This window comes from Haliaeetus leucocephalus, unplaced genomic scaffold (genome assembly GCF_000737465.1).
Source record: "Haliaeetus leucocephalus isolate CR32 unplaced genomic scaffold, Haliaeetus_leucocephalus-4.0 Scaffold339, whole genome shotgun sequence".
Classification (NCBI taxonomy): Eukaryota; Metazoa; Chordata; class Aves; order Accipitriformes; family Accipitridae; genus Haliaeetus; species Haliaeetus leucocephalus.
This window is the reverse complement of record NW_010972775.1, coordinates 23,340,366-23,358,890: the sequence shown is the minus strand read 5'-3', so window position 1 is coordinate 23,358,890 and position 18,525 is coordinate 23,340,366. Positions and strand designations below refer to the sequence as shown.

Here is an 18,525-nt window from a genome sequence, read left to right as displayed (position 1 = left end):
GCCAGCGAGCAGGCCACAGCATCTGTGTGCAAGTGGAGGGTGGTATCAGGCAGGATTTTAGGTGCCTGAGGACCATCCGATGTTTCTCCAAACCTGGGAAGACAGGCACATGTCACCTGTCCTCACTTCCTGTCACCAAGTAATAAAATTGCCCCTTCATATTATTAATATTTTGCATTTACAATAAGGAAAAACAACTGCAGAGGGCACCAGCAAGCCACAGAGCGATATTACAACCAGTAACTGTCATCTGCTGGGTGAGAAGCATCCCTGCCCTGCGCTCCCGGGGCCCGGGTCCGCACCTGGGCACCCTGTAAAAAGCTGCTCATCTCAGTCTGCACGCTCTCCCAAGTCCCCAGCCGGGGCTGCCCAGGTCCCGGGCAGCAATCTGGCACCAGGCTAGTGTCTTGTGGTTGGAGAGCAGTCAAAGTGTTTGTTGGAGAAGCTCTGGACAAGGTGGGAAGCAGAGGAGCCAACGCTGGCAGTGCCTCATCTGAGCTGCAATGGTTTCTGTAGGGTTTCGGCTCTCCCCGCTCATGGTCATCACAGGGGAGCCACGTTTCATGGCAGCAGTGTGGGCACCTGGGGTTAAACCTCTGCCAGAGGCTCAGGGGGAATCTGGGAAACATCTGCAGGGATGTGAAAGGAAGCAGAGCACAGCAGCCCCCCGCAACGCATGGAGCCGTGGGGAACTCAGCCAGGGGGATGTTAGTGCAGCACCTTCATCTCTCATGTGGCACCTTCATCCCTAGTGCAGCACCTTCATCCCTTGTGCGGCACCTTCATTCCTAGTGTGGCACCTTCATCCCTCCTGCGGCACCTTCATCCCTACTGTGGAACCTACATCCCTCGTGCGGCACCTTCATCCCTCGTGTGGCACCTTCATCCCAGTCAGATCACCCACCTGGCAGGAGGGGAGCTTCCCACAGCCCAGGTTTAGCTCCTGCCCCATGGCTCTGCCTTGCCCAGCGCAGCCTCAAACTGCAGCGTAAGCCCGGAGGCAGGCCATTCTCCACCTCCAGTTCCTCCAGAACAAGCCAGCATCGTCCTTTTGCCCTTTTGCCAGGCTCCTGTTGCATGCAAAGGGATTTATAGCAGCTTCTGTTTTTCCAGGCAGGGCACAGCAGACTTGAAATCATGTTTCCAATGCCAGATCACCGGGCTGTAAGTCCTTGCAAGTGAGGTGTAAGCCATGAGGTAAAGGGACTGTTTGCTTCCTCTCTTACTGCTTACACCCGGGAGGTCTTGCCCGGCTTTGATGGCAGCAGGGCTGTATAAATGGATCATGGGGCTTGTTTGCAAAAACTTTACATGGAAGTGTAACTAGTAGTCACTACAGATGGCAACAGAACAGTTGCATATAGAGGCAGAGCTATTTTTAGCATATAGATATTTCTAAATATTTACCTCCAGTCATGCTGAGCTTTCCTTAAAGCACAAATGCAGGTCAAGAGCTAATCCAGCCACTGACTTGGGCTGTATGGCTCCTCCCTCTCTTTCTCCCTGCTTTCAACACACATGCAAAACAGCTTTATTTAATTTCTCAACAGAATTGTTTGGTCTGGGTGAGCAAAGCATGCCATACCTTGGTACCAGCTATGCGGCCAAGGAACGAGGCGGCTTATTTCTCTCCCCTTGCTTTCCTCCTCCTGTTCTCTGCTGCTTTACTTCCCACTGGGAATGTCCCTCTCTCTGCCCACTGCCTGCAATGGGCAGCGCCGGGATGGCCATGACCTACTGGAGCACTTGCTGGGGTTCAGCACCCCAAAGCGGTTGGACGATGGCTGTTCCCCTGCCTAAGCTCCCCACCCTGAGCAGCTGACAGTGACCAGCTGCCATATAAAAGCCACAAAAAGATAAAACAGCTAAATTCTTCAAATCCTTTTCTTGCTGTCCTGCCTTGGCTTTCCTGACTCTTGAGGCTGTGCTTGTGAAGCCTTTGTGTAGCACAAGAGCTAGGGGTTTTAAGAACAAGAGAAAATAAAAACATCTCTTATTCTTAGCTGAAGAGGCATGGACGGGTGTTGTGAGCTATTCCTGGTCCGTCTGGACTTTGCTGCATCTTTGTGTGCTCAGGTCACCAGCAGGACCATATCCCTCATTGGTCATTGCAGCTGATGAAGGTCTGATGACCCCTCTGGCTCTTTGGGGATTAAAATACTCCAGCTGACATCATCTGGTCCGGACAGAAGCACTTGGGTAAGATTTGAGAGCCTGCAAAACACAGGTGCTCTGACAGGGTGACCCAACTGCTTCTTGAGATGCGGAAGCGTTTTAGGTGGTATTGTTAATAAGGGACACAAACAACCTCCTCCATAAAATGCCTGCTGCTTCCCAATTAACGAGCTCTCAGTTCCTTCCTGTCTCCAGCTCTGGAAATGTCTGGAGGTGACCAGGGGAGGCACAAAGTCTGATTTCTAATCCGAAGCCAAAAGCCTCTGGCTCCTCTCAGAGAGGCTTTCAGGAGATCCCATTGAATAAATAGAAGCAACAGCAAAACACAAGCTACAGGTTACTGCCCCAACACCTTCCTTGTGCAGGTTCTCCTGCAACGCTGCAATCAGGAGGGGTCTCAAAGTGTTTGCGAACACCATCCTTCTGCTGCTTACCAGGATGCTGCTGCCTGTCACCCATCTCCTAGTCACCCATCTCCTAGTCACCCATCTCCCAGTCACCCGTCTCCCCATCACCCATCCAAGGTGGCTGTTTAAAATGTTCCCTTTCCTTCTTTTCCCCTGGAAAAAGAAACCCTGCAGGACAGCCCTACCCATCCTCAGGCAATTGCAGCCCAGCACTGGCTGTGGGGCTGGGGAGTGCCCCAAACTTCTTCCCATCATTGGCAATGCCAATGCCAGCGCTGAGCACCTGCTGTGCCCCCACAGCCTCTCCCTGCTGCCCAGGCTGAAGCCACCAGGCTTGCCGGCATGTCCCCAGCTTCAGAGTGTCCATGTCTCATTTGGTTTTCCAGGTCTTCCCTCACATGGGGAATCCTCCCCAGGGGAGCTGGCTGAGCTCAAGTTTCCACTGATGAACATCTGTGAGCTGCTTCCTTCGATTAAGCTGTGCTGACAGACAAGACCTTGGGCTCACCTTTTAGAAAGTTATTTTAGTTACATCTAATAGTTCTGCTTGGCATTACCTTTCCAAATCTCTCCTGTCCCCTGTCCCACCATCACCACATGGGGACAAGCCTTGCCCAAACCCTGGAGCAAGTAATGACACAGACTTTGCAGCTGCAGGGCAGAGTGTTCCGTCTGACCACCCTTCTTTCCTCTTCCCCTGGTTTAACACCACCAGCCTTGGTCTCCTTTTATAGTCAGGAGCCTTCTTCACAAATTTCGCACTGGATTGTAGCCCAGTTCTTTCCCACGTTGTTTGTTGCCCACTAAAAGGGAGCTCTCACACCTTGCAAAATTTTTTCTTAAATCACGCCTGCCACCTGTCTCCAGAAACTGGGCTGGATCCAGCTGCCCTGACAGACACAGTGCAGAGATGGGTGATTTAATCCTACCTCTGATAAGGATGGGGGTGAGAAGAGGCTATTAAAGATTCTGGACAGAGGTGGGAACCCTGAGCATGGGCAGCCTTGACTGGCGTCTTGATGTCAATGGTTTGCATGGGTGACCTGTAGCAAAATCAGATGTTTATAAATAAAAGCACAAACTGAAAGCCCACAGAGAAACAGAAAATATTTCAGGGAGGTTTTATATTTACAATTGGTCCTGAAAAAAACTAGGCAAAGTCCTTTGGAAGTTCAGTTTCATGGATGTCAGGACAGCTTGAACAGGAGCCGCAGTTGCAGGCTGGAGAACAGCAAAATCTGGGAGGAAAGGTCTTTCATTTAAGTCAATATTTCTGTAATGAAAATAGTCAACTCACCAGGTTTAAATATTACCCTGAAGGAGCAGGTGGCCTGCCTAAGGGGGTGAGTTCACCCTGTGTTTGCACTAAACTTAAATTGTCTTCTGGTTTGGTCCAAGCCACCCGTATAGCCCCTGTGCATCCAGAGCTGCTCAAACAGCCTCCAGCTACCAAACCACATTCTAGCAAAATTAAAACCTGCACTTTAGGGTTGATTGGCTCCAGAATCACATTATTTTTTAAATTAACTTCATCAGCAATTTCTCAAGAATGAAGCCTGCACAATGTCAGGGTTTTCCCTTGTTCCAAATCCACCTTCTATGGATTTATCTTGTGCTGGTCCAAAAAACGGCAAGTGAAACTTGTGAGCAATTCTTTCCCTGTTTGGTAACTACCATCTGGCGATTACAATAGATTTCAGGAAACTTAGCTGAAATCCTCTTTTAAAAACATTTTGTTTGTTCTGTTTCCTCTGTGGAAAATATAGGAAAAAAACTACTTAGGGGTGTCTGTCAGAGTCTGGTGCTGGGCTTACGGGGGGGGCTGGGGTCAGCAGGGGGATCTGGGGGCACAGGGAAAGGAGTCGGCGAAGGAGGCTTGGACAGACCACGGCTGCATTTGTTTACTAAAGCAACTCCACCTGACTTCCAAGGCAGCTTGGGCATTGGATTGCTTTGGGAACAGGTGGAGTGGATAAATCTGAAATCTAGAAGCTGAGTGGCACCTCTTAGGAAATTTTTGGAAAGGCAGTTCCTAGTCATTGTGAAGCCCTATTTGCCAAAAATACAAACTTTTCTGTTTTTAACTTTCTATATTTGGGTTGTGGTGGGTTTTATCTTTTTCCATTACTCAGAATTTTGTTTTCCATTCCCCCTCAGCTCTTCCCTCCTTCAGGACCTGCTGAAACACTTGGGTTTTGGTTTTTAAAGTAGCACAGAAGGCAGCTGCCCTGGGATCAACAGCCAGCCTGGAGATCCCTGTGGAGGGATGCTCTCAGATCTTCCTTGAGCACTGACAATGCCCTTGAGCTCCGGATCCCTGTAGTATCTGCACCTGAGATTTGCCAGTGCTGCGGGAACCATTTTAAAATAGAGCTTCACAACTTTTGGCCAAACCCCCATGTCTGCTGGGGGGAGCAGAATCTGTCCAGCTCCCTCCTGCCTCTCCCTTCCAAAGTCCCTGGGGATGAAGCCATTTGAATGGGAAGGGACAGTCATTTTCAAACCGCAGCGCAGTCAGACATTTACGAAAGATTTGGCTCACAGGGAGCTGGTTCAGCCACTTACTTTCTTGAATATGTTCTTGAATATATAAATATGTCTGTCTTCTATCAAATAAAAGGAAATATTCCTACTGACAAATCATCATGACGACTCCCAGACTGGGACTAGTAAACCCCTGAGTGTGGGACGAACAGCAGCTGGGTCACAACGTTGCCCAAAGCCATTAGTTTCTTCCTCCATCCTCAACGTCCCTGTGATTTCTCCTTTTTTTCGGCTGCAGCCCCTGGTCACCCCCTCCAGCGCTGCAGCAAGTGGAGCCCAGGGACCCTCCAGCTGCTCAAGCTGAGCCGCGAGCTCACCTTGTGAAACACCAAGCATGTGCTTTCCCAATTTGCTATCCTAGCAGTGCCACCAAGGGCTCTTGCTGAATATATACTTATATATGTGTATATATATGTACCTATATACGTGTATGTGCAGAGACAGGGGCCAGCAGGTCTCCGTCAGCCTGAGCTGCCTGCTGAGGAAGGCACGGTCTATGCCACGCACTCAAAAAAAGTCTTGAATGGTACCAAATTTTAAGAACAACTCATCTGAAAGAGGAGACATAGCTCTGGTATCAGTTGCTGTTGTAATTAAACTTGCCTAGATTTGTATAAATGTACATTCCTGCCTTAAAAACCAGCTCTCAGATCCAGTTAAAAAGTGCAGATGTCCAGCTAGTGCTGGGAGGCGACCAGGCTGCAAGAACAAATTTCCCTGTAGCTTCCGACAGCTTAGCAGAGAAACTAAATGTTTTTCAAATGGGCCAAGTAAAACCGAGCGGCCAAAGGTCGGAAAGACTTTGACCCCCCCCCATTGCTACGGTTCACAATGAGTGGGAATCCCCCCCTTTACTGTGTGCCAAATGAAGCATGCAAGTTCTGCAGCACTGGTCTTCAATGGGGTCTTTCTGAAGTAATGAACCAAAAGTATCTTAGAATGACAAAGTGAATGCATCCTGGTCACCATGCATCCTGTATCTCTAATGAAAAGCATGATTTAGGGCTTTTCTTCTGTGTGTGCTGTTCATAGCCACGGCTCTTTGGGACGCTCGGAGGGGAAGGCTCTGCTGGGGTCTCCGGTCAAACACATACGTGTTCTCGGTATGAGTGGTGCGTCACCAGCAGGAACACCGGCACTGGTGGGCTTCCTTCTGCTCTGCCAGGGCCTGGCTGAAGGATGCCAGCCATGGAGCTCAGGGACCTCTGTGATGGGGGGCTGACATATTCTTGCTTTTCTCTTTCATAGTCTGCTCTAATTAACCTAGCAAAAAGGATAAACTTGCTTTCCTGGCAAACCATCCTTAGATACCCCCGGGAAAAGCGTCTTTCTATTTCAAACATCTTTTGATTCATAATTGCTTTCCTGCTTTCCTTTGCACACCACTGCAGCAGTTATTTCTGAATAACATCATTCTTGTGTCAACACATTAATAAAAGCGTCTTTAAGAAAGGAAAACAAGGCATTTCTAGTTAGTTCCTTGGTTACAAGGAGCAAGTGAAAACACGGATACTAACAAAGCCAAGCAAGTAAATATCCAGATCTGCTCCTGGGAAAGGTCTGGCTTTGCTGCGAGAGGAGGAGAGGAGCTCTGCACGCACGTGCTCCTGCGTCCCTGTGGCTTAAAGCAGATTCTGCCGTCAGACATGTCAGAGCTAGTGATGGCAGGGCCAGGGAGTCAGAACTGCACCAGTTCTGGAGAGTTTTCCATTTACAGTTGCAGCCCATTTTGCAAGCTGTAGGTGTCTGATTGAAGGAAAATATTGTAGGTATTTAGGCAAGATGTGGTTATTACTTATAATGCAGTTTATGTGCTTGTAGGAGGCCTGGCTTATTATGTGGCTAAAAATCAGACAAAATGCCCTTTTACTAGAGATTCCCACGCTGCAATGCAAACTTCTCTAGCCTCAGCACCCACCAGAAAACTCCACAGTTTGGGAGCCACTGGGCTGAGGGGCTGGCTGGCTATGCTTTTGGTCTAGATGAATTCCTGCTGCTCCTGGTCTGAGCAGCAGGGAACTGGCTCTGCTCAGCCCTTCCCAGACGGACACTGTGCTGTGTCATCACAGAGCTGGGGCACCCACTCTGCTCTGCAAACCCCGAGGCTTCAGACGTGTCGGGGTTGGCCCTTCTTGAAACAGAAAGGTTTCAGGGTTGAAACAGCAAGTTTTTCCCTGGCTGCTGCGGTTCCCTGTGCTGCCGAGACCCATGCCGGTCAGGGCTGCAGGGACATGAAGGTGCTGGTGGGGATCGTGCTCTGGCCATGAACCAGCAGCCATGGCTGTGCTGGCTGGGGACGCCCAGGCACCGGCTCCACTCGAGGGTGCCGGGCTAACAAGAAAACCTGCTTGCCACACAGCACACGACGCACAGAGCTCTCGCAGAAGCTCAGTGCCTTTGATTTAGGGCCCGTTTCATCAGCGTATTCCCAAAGGTTTATGTTTGGCCAGGCTGAAGCATTTATGAAACAGCAGCTGCTGTATGAAACAGCAGTACTCCCCTCGGCTGCAATCGCTTCTCCGGCATTCCTGACACCGATGCCCAGACGGTGCAATGGGTTTGTCTGGGTCTCCTGTGGGAGGAATTATCCTGTGCCCTCGTCCCGGCCATGGATGTGACCCTGCGCACGGTCAGGTACTGCAGGAGAGGCTCACCAGGTCAGGTTACCAGTGAAAGGAATCGATTTGCAGCGGCTGAAAGCAGAGGCTGGAGCCTTTTGATCTGTGAGTCACCAGTGGGCTGCCAGCAGTTACCCCATCAACCCAGCTCACATTTTAATCACACAAATCCCAGTTGCAAACAGCAGCCTTAAATGATTTTCAGATGCAAACTGATTGCCCCCTTTTGCTGCAGCTAACAGAGTGATCACACCCCCGCTGTTGCCAGTAACTAAACTGTCTCCCCTTAACTGCATTTTCAGTGAAAAATCCCTCAAAATTTCCCAAGGGGAAGAGAAAATATGAAACCCAACCAATTTTCTTCAGTAACTGTTTAATTTAACACGCTCGTGAGCTATAGCCATTAAACCCCAACACATTCAGTTGCTATCCCTTAGCAAAACCTGGGAGCACGACAGAAGCATGGGACAGATGGTGCCGGTGAGAAGGAAAACAGGACTGAACACAGGCTCTTGAAACATAAAAATTTACACCACGTTGGAAAGGAATAAAACACAAATGGTGAAGTCATGGCTTCTGTTTTACGTACAAATTACACACAGGAATTTCCCCTGTTATGGGACTGAATGTTGTTCCCGACAGCACAGGGGAAGAAGAAACGCACCCTGGGCTGTGTGACCGCATTGCACGCACGGCGCGGCCAATGCTGTGCTTGAGCCCTTCTTTGTTCAATGCAGGTAGGGTTGCCTTCATGGTCTCCCAGTTTTGGGGTGTCCTCCATAGCCTGAAGAGTCATATGGAAGGGAATTTCTACCGAAACGCTCCTGACCCTCCACCGGGGACCGACCTAACAGCAAATCCTACCTAAGACGGGGAGGAATTAACACACGACACCCCCAGACTGGGCGCTAAGGGCTGTGCCAGCAAAGTGCCGCTCCTTGTACAATATTGGATATTCTAGTTAAAAGAATCAGCTAAGCTTAACAGAGTAGAATCTATATAAACAGGAAAAAAGGTTTTTAGCTTGTAAGAACACAGAAAAACACCTTAACCAACCATTAAATTGCTATGCCATAACGGCATACAGAAACCCAGGTGTGTAAGTACTTTTTGCTGCTCACGAGGAAGGATGCAGCGAAGAGGATGCACTGCTCACCACTGGGCCCAGAGCAGCTTTCCCTCTCCTTCACAAATACATGCAAGGGAATGCGCTGTTGGACTCCAAAACCAATGTGTCATTTCACTTGTGCCTTGGTGTCCCTGACCATCCCCTCTGCTCCAGAGTGATAAGAGCAATGGCTTTGGCACACAAATCCAGCAGCGGGAAGATGAGGGTATGGAGTCTTCGCACACACCATGAGCCCTGGACTCGTGGGGGTAACTAAAGCCGATACTTTATCCCGCTGCCCTGACTCCACTTCTCAAATTATGGCTATTTAGCTTCAGTGCGTAAACATTTTAATGTAAATTACAGAAATGGGTTGCCAGCTTCAAGTTCCTTAAGGAAAAAAAAACCTAACCCAAATGGTCGGCTGTACTGGTGGAATGCTAGATGCTCACTTCATATATATAAAAATAATAATAAAGGTCAAGAGTTTTGTGCTGGCCTGCCAACACCATCAAGAGGCTGAAAATGTCAAATGATAGCACCATAAGCATTTCTGAGAGGTCTCCCGTGAATCATTGCTGCTTTCGGTTTCCCTTTCCCAAAATGTTTCCCCGCCGGTCGCCCAGCGGCAGCGTGACCCTGACGGAGGGTCCCGGCTGCCCCAGCATCTCCCGCAGGACCAGTGGGACCTGCACACCCAGCCCACGCCAGACCTTATTTTTCAGACTGATGGTTTGAGCACCGTTATAGTGTAGCACAAATAAAAGAAATCAAGCCTTCCCCGTGTTTTGAAAGAGCACCGCGCAGCTTGCGGGCAGCACCGTCCGGCGCTGCCGTGGGACGAGGCAGAGCCGCAAGTCCTGGCTGTGACCCGGCTCCCTCCTTCGCCATCGCCACGCTGCTCTGGGAGCTGCCGTGGGTCCTGGCGCTTCTTGCCCTTGGGGACGGTCCTGTCACCTCCTGGAGGCCCGCTCGTCCCCGCGGTCCCGGTCGGGTGCTGCACGGTGCTGGTGCTGGCGGCAGGTTCGGCAGCACTGGAGGTGGACCGTCGGGAGGTGGCACCTTCCCAGGACCCGCAGGGTCTGGCAGAAGCCGAATGTCAAGCGGTCACGCTCGCAGACGAAGCCTGGAGGGGAGGCGAGAGGGCAAGGACAGCGTTATTGCCGGTGCTGCCGGTGCGGTTATCAGGCGTTTGTTGTGAAAATTGGCATGCAGTTGGCAGAGACAAAGACAGACCTCAGCAAATGCAGAGCCCACCCTCATCTGGGTACCAAGCATCCTTGCTATTTCTAATTGCCAGCAGAAATTACACCTCTGCTGTTGTCTACAGTTCTGCAGCATCTGCCCAGGGTAGAGAAACCATACGGGGGAGCAGGGTTGAGCCCAGGCTCGCTCCCTGGGGAGGAGGGTCTGTGCTGGAGGCCTGGGAGAGGCGACAAACCTCCCTGCAATGATATCTCCTCCCAGCCCCCAGACCTTCCCTGCAATGCCAACAGAAGGCAGCAGAAAGGCGATAATTCATTTTAATTTGCATTGTGTTTAGATTACTTCGAGAACCCGCATCATCTGGTTTGTTTCCTGCAGGTGTCTTGCAAACCTCAAAACAACATCGTCACTGCTTCGAGGATGGGCTTTGTCTGGGAACCACTGCTCCAGTGCCAGCACCCGGCCCTGCTGCGGGGGCAGCCCCCGGGCCAGCTGCAGCAGCGGCTGTGGTGGCCATGGGTCGCACCCCAGCTGTCCCAGCTGAGTCACCCGCAGGCTGAGCAAACTGTTTGCAGAAACTGTTTCCTCTCTGCAAACAGTCTGGAAATCACAAATCCCTCTCCAGGGCTGGGAGCGCCACGTCAGGACGTTTGGTCCAGCGCTCGGGTTCACAGCACGGGGAGACATGAGCGCTGCCCCAAAGAGACCTTGCCCTTGGGGTGCGATAAGACAGGACATCCCACCACCCCAAAACACCCTCACGCCTGCCACTGCATGCAAACCATGGTGCCATGCAAACCACGGTGCTGGGCATCCCGTGGGATGGTGCAGGACGTGGTGAGAAGGGGTCAGCCCTCCCCTGTGCCATCAGCAGAGGCTGCAGAAATCAGCCCCAGCAGCTCCCAGCTCCATCGCCAGCCAGACTGGGCTCAAACAGGCTGCCTCTCAGCTCAGTTAGGGCAGCAGAGACCCATCACCAAATACGCGTTGCTTATAAGAATATATAGTTGGGTTGCTTTAATTTTTAACTTCTTCCTTTTCTACTTTATATCAAAACAAACATGCACCGCCTTGAGCCTCCAGCATCTCACCCAGTTGTATAAGACTTGTTGAAATTATATCAGCTCTGTCTAATTTTACCTCCTGTACAAATGATTAAAACAAATGACAGCTCCTCTCTGAAGAAGGGCAGAGTTGATGCTCTTGGGGCAGACACCTGGAGCCAGCACCCCATGGTCCCCCCGCACTGCCTCTCCCCAGGAACCCTCTGCCTGGGCCCATGCTGAGCAGATGCAGAAACAGGGCAAGAAAATGGTTTTCTCTCTTTCTCAGGAGACTTTTCTGCTGGGGAAACACTGGGACTGAGCCAGGAGAGCTCTCACTGACCATTGCCCCTTGCCGTCTCCCCTCTGCGAACAAAAGGCTTTGCTCAGGGAAAGGCTGCTGCCCTGATTCTCACAGGGATGAGCCGACATGCAGCAGTTAATGCAAAGGACTCAGCAGATGCAGAGCAGAGACTTTTCCCCCCATTTGGGATTTCAATCACAGCTCTCACACCCCCGGCCCCAGCCCATCAGCAAGGAGGTTACTATACTGGTCTAAAATTAATTTTCTATTTCAGTAGAGGTACCTCCTCTCTTCTTCTTGAGCAACAGCTCTTTCTGCCCAGCAATAGTGTCTCTGTGCCCTGAAGAAACCATTTAACACAGAAGCTGCTGCCGGCCAGTGGTGTCGGATCCAACAGCTGCCGACAGACTGGGACTGAGCGCCGGATCCCAGCCACACATCACACTCGCGGGCTGGGGGTTTGGTCCAACCCACTGGGTGCTGGGGGATAATGCAGAGTTTTCCTGCTGGTTGAGCAGAGTAGACAAGGAATTGCTGTGAAGCCCAGAGGGTTCGGGCCCGGGAGCGGCGCACACCCCCAGCCCTGCCATGAGAGCAGCCACGCTGCGCAAGAGCACCAGAGCCAGTCAGGAAAAGGGAAGCGTTTGCTCGTGCGATGCTCCATTGGGGTCTCATGGATGGTATTCCCGAGGAGCATCCCTGTGGCTCTGGCACGGCATCCCCTGAACCCCCAGAGCCCTTTCACATGGGGACATTCATGCACACAAATATATGTATTCCCGTTTGCATGTGCTGCAGGACTGGGATGCCTCAAGCAGGGATCCTAAAACACCTGTGGGGTGTCTGATGACAGAGAAAAGCCTGAGGGCATGTCAGCCTGGAGGACTGCCCCATCCTGTCCCCTACGGCTGGCGACAACAATACCAGGGTGCACCAGCTGAGTTGTGCCTTAAAAAGCACTGGTGCCCAGTTCCCACTTGGCACACCAATCTCAGCCATCTCTCCCCTCGTGCAGGAATCAGTAATCATTTACTCTTCACTGGGGCACAACCGCTGGGTAACTCCCACCTGCCCAACCTGTACTTCCCACTGGTTTTATGAATTTGTGGTGTTTCGAGTTGCTGGGTTTGGAAGCGATATTGAGTAGGAGAGATGGAGGACACAGCGACAACTCCCAACAGGCACGGACAGGGGCTGGTGTGCTCCAGGGGGGTTAATTAATCACTGCATTGCACCGAGCAAGTGTAACAGCAGTAAAAATTCCACATTGTTTAGAAGAACTTAGTTAAAAATGCTGCATGAATGGATGGGAACGTCACCGGCATTTCAGACGGTCGGCACTGCAGTCCCGGGGCGATGCTCCTGGGGGGATGCTGTGCTGAGGCAGACCCCTGCCAAGCGCCTCGGTATTTTTAGCACACTGCTGCTGTGCCTTGCTGGGCTTGTTTCTGTTCACGAGCCCTCTGCTTATCGCAACAGTCTTCCTAGAAAGCTATTTATGGATCACAATCAAGTTGCCTCCTGTCTTCCCTTGAAAGAGCTGTAAAGGCTAGGCTTCTGGAGCCTCTCGCTGCAAGGTCGCTTTCCAGGACCAGAGGTGATGGTTTAGCTGTTTTCTGATCCCTTTCCAACAGGTCAACACCCTGGGCGCTAGTAGGAAATTCCTGTACCTGCACTACCCAGAGCCGTACACAGGCATAAATAAGCCCATCCGTCTCCTGCCAGGAGTTATTTCTCTTTGTACACCATGTTATCTGCAAAGGTATGAGCCTACTGCAGAATAACAACCAGGATGGGCTTCACGGAGGGCGGAGAAGAGCCACCACCCTTGGCTGGAGGCGTTGCTGCAACTATGCTGACCTGACATGAGACCCCGCAGCAGGACTCTGGGTTTCCAAAGCATTTTAATAAAATGAAGTCAATGGGAGTTGTTCAGTGCTCATCACTTTTCCAGATCAGGCTGTTTTGGTCTGATGTAGCGTCTCAGCATGGATATGTGTGGGGTCAAGCTCAGGTCTGAAAAATCTTGGCTGAGCTCGTGATTCCTCCCTGGAATTGGTCTTGGGCAAGGGAAGCTGTAATAAGCACTTAATTTGTCAGCTCTTCAGAGAGGGTCCCTACAGAATTGACCCAATTTTCATTTAATCCTTTTACTGTTATTTTTTTCTATTAACTATTCTTTTTCATATAATCCTAACACTTCATTTGAACATACGCTCCAGTGTTCAAGTCTATGCCAAATTTTAGTCTAAAGAAATAGCTTAAAGCAGGGCTTTTAAAATCCAGGCTAAGTCAGCACATTAGAAACTGAAAACCCCCACTTTTTTTTGGTTGTTTTTTTTAAGTTGGCGTGGAAGTCGCTTTAAATTTCATTTAAGCTTCTGCCATACAGACCTAAGCATTTACTTTTATGCTCAGGAAAAATAAACTTCCTGGAACAGGTTTTGTAAAAACAAGGAAAGGTTGAGCTTAGAGCTGAGCTAGCAAAACCAGAGAATTAAGCTGCTGACCTCTGGCCTTCGGGATGCTCTCAGAGCCAGTGCTGAATTGAACAAGTATTATCCCAGGCTCCTGCTCCGGGGCCCACGGTGCCCTCCCTGGGAATGAGCACTGGCGAAGGCAGCACATTTCATTGCAGGCAGCACTAGAGCTGCGGCCACCAGTCAGCATGCATGCGATGTATGCTCAGCTGCCAGGTTTGCCTGCACAGGCAGGCACTGATATGGCTGCAGCTTGGAAAAATGGGAGAAAAGCACAAAAACTCCACCGGTTTTCAGGTGCCAGCCCTGCTGCTCCCGGCACATCTCGCTCAGCACTGTCACGGAGCTCCCATTGACACTCCCTGAGCATCCAGCCTGGATTACAGACCAGGGGGAGGAAAATGCTAGTGCTCTGTAAAAGGTTGAGGGGGATTATCCATTTTTTAGAGTCCTTGGATCTGACAGAGAGAAATTCTCATTTCCAAAGAGCTGCGGCAGAGCCGGGACTCTTCCCCACGCTCTGCATTGTCTTCCCCTTCCTTCTCATGAGTGCAGGGAGGGGGAGAAAAAGCTAACTCTGCCGAAACGAGTTGCTGAACGTGACCCTGCCTTCCTTGCCAAAATCCAAAACTGCTTTAAACACACTGAATCCAGAGCTTCCCACAGCCAACCCTGCAAGGAACAGTCGAGCTTGAGCAGACAGTCATGTCACATCTACAGAGTCTTTGCTTCTTTTGCCTTTTTTTTAACGTGAAGATTAGGCAGAGTAAGGATGCTTGCCAGCAGCCCTGAGCCCTCCTCTCTTTCAGGACTGAGGGAAACCGACGCCAGGCAGGACCCTCAGAGCATGACTGCCGTGGCTGAGCACAGTTGTTCTTCCAGCCACGGGTAAAGCACCATTTCTTCATTTTTGTCCTTGCTTTCTCTGTTTTTAGCCCTTCAAGGCCAAGGCCCATATCCTCTCTGCCGAAGGTCGGTCTTTTGCATGGAAAAATATGCCTTTGATGTATTCTGGAGAGTTTTCAAAGAAGTTAAGTAAGGGTTAATCTTTTGTTGTTGGGATTAGGCTTTGCCTCCCATTATCAGAGGCTTGGAGCCCAGGAGCCCTCAGTGCCGTTGAGGTCCATTGCGATTTACACTTTCTAAAACTTAAATCTGCTCAGCAGTTGCCAAGGAGGGACGAGAAGCGTCTCCCACTGCCGCTGGTCAAACCAAGGTCATTTACATAAAAAGCATGCAGCACTGCAATAAGGAAACCCTACCGTTCTCGTCGGGGTGAGGAAACATGCCCTTCCTGCTCCATCTGCCTGATGGTTATGATGGTTTTTTATTCCATTGCCCGAATTTTCATGGAAGCCGCTCTGCAGACATGGCGCAGGTGGATTGGCGTCCAGACACATTACAGGGGACCTGCACAGCATCCTTACTGCTCAGAGCTGGCATTTGCATCAACCCCCTCGGTAGGAAGGGCCGCTATGGGGACAGACTCTGCCAGCCCATGTCATTGAAAGCCTGTTTCTCTGTAAGTCTAAAACGTGTAACATTCATTTCTCCTACACTGAACAAAAACGGGAAATCCTTTCCCAAGCACCCATTTTTCCACTGACACCTGTTGTTAATTAGCAGTAAATAAAGGGCACTTACTTAACAACTTGCTCAGCAGCACTTCCCTGTCTTGCCCCTTGGATACAGACTTACATGCTCAAATGACAGAGAAAATTGGAATTTGCTGCAATTATTTCTAGTATGTATCCCTTGCGGACAAACTCAGCTACATGCAGAACCATGAATAATTTCATTTCCCTACGCAAAGCAAGCAGGAATATAACTTTTAATTGCCAATTAATCTTGAGGCAACTAGAAATACAACCAGACCCTGGATAATGAGCCTGGAGCATGGCAAAAGGCAGCAGTTGAAGAGGGCACCAGCTGTCTGGGATTTGCCCCAGCACGTCCCCGGTGTGAGCAAGGGAGACTTCACCCCTCGCTCCCCCTGAGGCATTGCCCCTCTCACAGCCCCACCAAACACGGTCCCACGTGCTGGCTGCTCCCAGGGCACAAGGCTGAACTCCATCCCACTCCATCCCTTCCCGCTGGCTGGAAACCTCTGTCCCTTTCCCAGAGAAACTGTATCCACGGCCAGTTTATACATATTTGTTCTTGGGCCAGCCAAACGCTTTACCTTAATTCCTTTGGTACTCAGAGCCTGAGACACTTGTGGGAAACAGCTGTGTTTGTTAAGGTGCCTTGGCTGGAGGGAAGAACCGGACCCATCACCTGCTTGGAGTGAATTTGGGGAACTTGCAGTGTCAGATCCAGAGAAATGGGCACAAGGAAAATTATTAATTTTATGACATTTACCACAATGAGTGCCCCATGGGCTGCACACGTTCAGTCCCGAACAGGGTTGTTTCACCCATCACCGATGGGGTCTGGCCAAAAGCCCTCCTGCAGGCACAGCCACTACATCTGCAGCAGCGGGGCGACTGCAGCTCAGTTCACCCATTAGCATTCTCCTCCAATATAAAGCAATTGCTGCTTTTGCGTTTTAAAGCTGTTTGACCTGCTGGATAAACCAGTGCCGGTTTCTCCGAGCTCTCACATGGGACCGGCTGCTCAGCTCCTTTCCAAGATGGCCATAAAACAAAGTGTAATAATTAAACACAGAAATAAACATGTTGTGAGGGTTTTTTTCCAGCTTTCTGAGCTACAAGAAATGATCTGGTAACAGGAGTGGCTGATGCGGTTGTGAGAGCACTGCCCGGGCTCGGAGCTAGGCACCGGTGGAAATCAGACAGCAACAGGCTTTCCTGAGCCAGAGGCTGCTCTTATCTCCCCGGCAGCCCTGCCCGAGGTCTGGCAAATCTGTTCCCGCTCCTGTCGCCCAGGCTGTGCTGTCAGGAGGGGAGCGATGTCCTCCTTGCACCCTCGGATGCCAGCAAGGAGCCGCAGGGCTTTCCCGGCTGCCGCTAGCGTAGGCGAGAGTGATGGCTCTCAGCCCCCGTGCAGATTTTCCTGTGTTGGAGTCGCACTTGTTTGAGTTCCTTGTCTTAGCATGGAGTAAGATAAATGTTCCCAGCCCTGCTGGGGCATGGCACAGAGGCATTTGTGTGCCCAATGGGCTCCGATGGTACCCAGGAGCCACCTAAGGACACGGCCAATCCTATCTTCTCCACTCACAGCTGGATGCAGCTGTAAAACATTTAAAAATAACCCCTGTGTAATCAACAATTAATTTATAACCTGGTGACAGAACAGGATTCTGATTCTGATTAATTCCAAGCTCCTTTAATTGAAGCGAGCTGATTGCCTGTGAGATGTTTGTTTATGCTTAATCTGTTCCATCTCTGTTAAAAATTCATCTGATAATGGTTTTAACATTTAAACTCTACTGGGGTTATTTGCATTTTTGTGTCCAGCAAGAACACGACTGCTCACAAAGACAAATACATGATTTTGCTGGTATCGGTGCACTTCATGTTAGAGGAGATAGAAGCACAAGGAGCCTCTAACATAAACACATGAATCACTCCAGCCTGCATTAATCTTGTGCAGTAAAGATCCTTTAAAACACAGGAAAGGGCTGGAGTTTACGTTCATGCCTTTTCTGGGAGCCTCTGCCTGTGGATTTACACATCTGTGATTTCCTGCCATGTGAAAGTTTTGTTCCTCTTCATGGTTTGGCAGGAAATGTTTGTATTTCCAAGAGGCGTTTCCTGCCCTGGGCTACAGCCAGAGCATTTATGTCATTTTTTTATCCAGGATTTTGACATTTATTTGTGTGCTTCCTACACATCTAAGTGGTTATTCTGGTACAACCTTGGCTACGCCGTGCGGCTCCACAGCTCTCATCACCAAACCCAGCACGGAAATTTTCCCGTGACAAAAATAGCCGGAACCGCACATTATTTCTTGAGCAAGCCTGACTAATTATTTCCTAAAATGCTGAACTGCCCGACAGAGTTGCAAAGGCAGGAGGGTCGCACAGCTGCTGAAAAGGAACGATTTAATGGCTAAAAGCATCCTAATGGCCAGCGGTCACAGCCTCCAAATCCCAGTTAACCAAAGCCAGTGCTTCTGCCCTCTCCAGAATAGGCGTTAGGAGAAGCACGGCTAGATACAGAACAAATACAAAGAGCTGAAAGGATAAGAACGGGTGACCCAGGCTGCAGAGGGGGACCTGCACGGAGGTGTGCGGCAGCCCATGGGGCTGGCTCCTGCACCTTGGGCACCTGCTGCCCCCCTGTCCCGCTCCGGCTCTCAGCCCTCTTTGTTCAACAAACCTCCTGAGGGTCTAACGTTTCTTTCTGGGCAGTCAAAAAGCTTTTTTTTTTTCCCCAGACACATTAAAAAGATAAGGTTGATTAATGATCAACATGCTAATATCAATGACATCTAATCCCCTCATTATATTGCTTTTCCTTCTAAGTGCTGTTAACCCTTGCAGCCCACAGATTTCTGGCTTACAGGGAACTGCCTGGTGCCATGGGAGATATCTCTCTGAGTGAAGGCGAGAGGAGAAGCCTGTGGCATGGCTGAGCACTGCGGCTGCAGCCAGAGCAGGTAAACAAAGCTGGCAGACATGGCTGAGCTTAAAATGGGACTGACTCGCTGCTCAGCCATACCCAAAGATGCTGGAG

At 50.3% G+C, this 18,525-nt stretch overlaps 1 protein-coding gene across 1 annotated transcript in view; it reads right to left on the bottom strand.

Moving 5' to 3' along the window:
* Nucleotides 1–9,305: 9,305 nt before the first annotated feature.
* Nucleotides 9,306–18,525, bottom strand: part of ADAMTS7 (ADAM metallopeptidase with thrombospondin type 1 motif, 7) — a gene marked incomplete at its 5' end in the record, with an annotated part of 48,615 nt that continues 39,395 nt past the window's right edge. Inside the window, one exon of the mRNA XM_010572322.1 lies at nucleotides 9,306–9,978. Coding sequence (XP_010570624.1) covers nucleotides 9,806–9,978 — 173 coding nt within the window. The remainder of the gene's footprint in view (nucleotides 9,979–18,525) is intronic.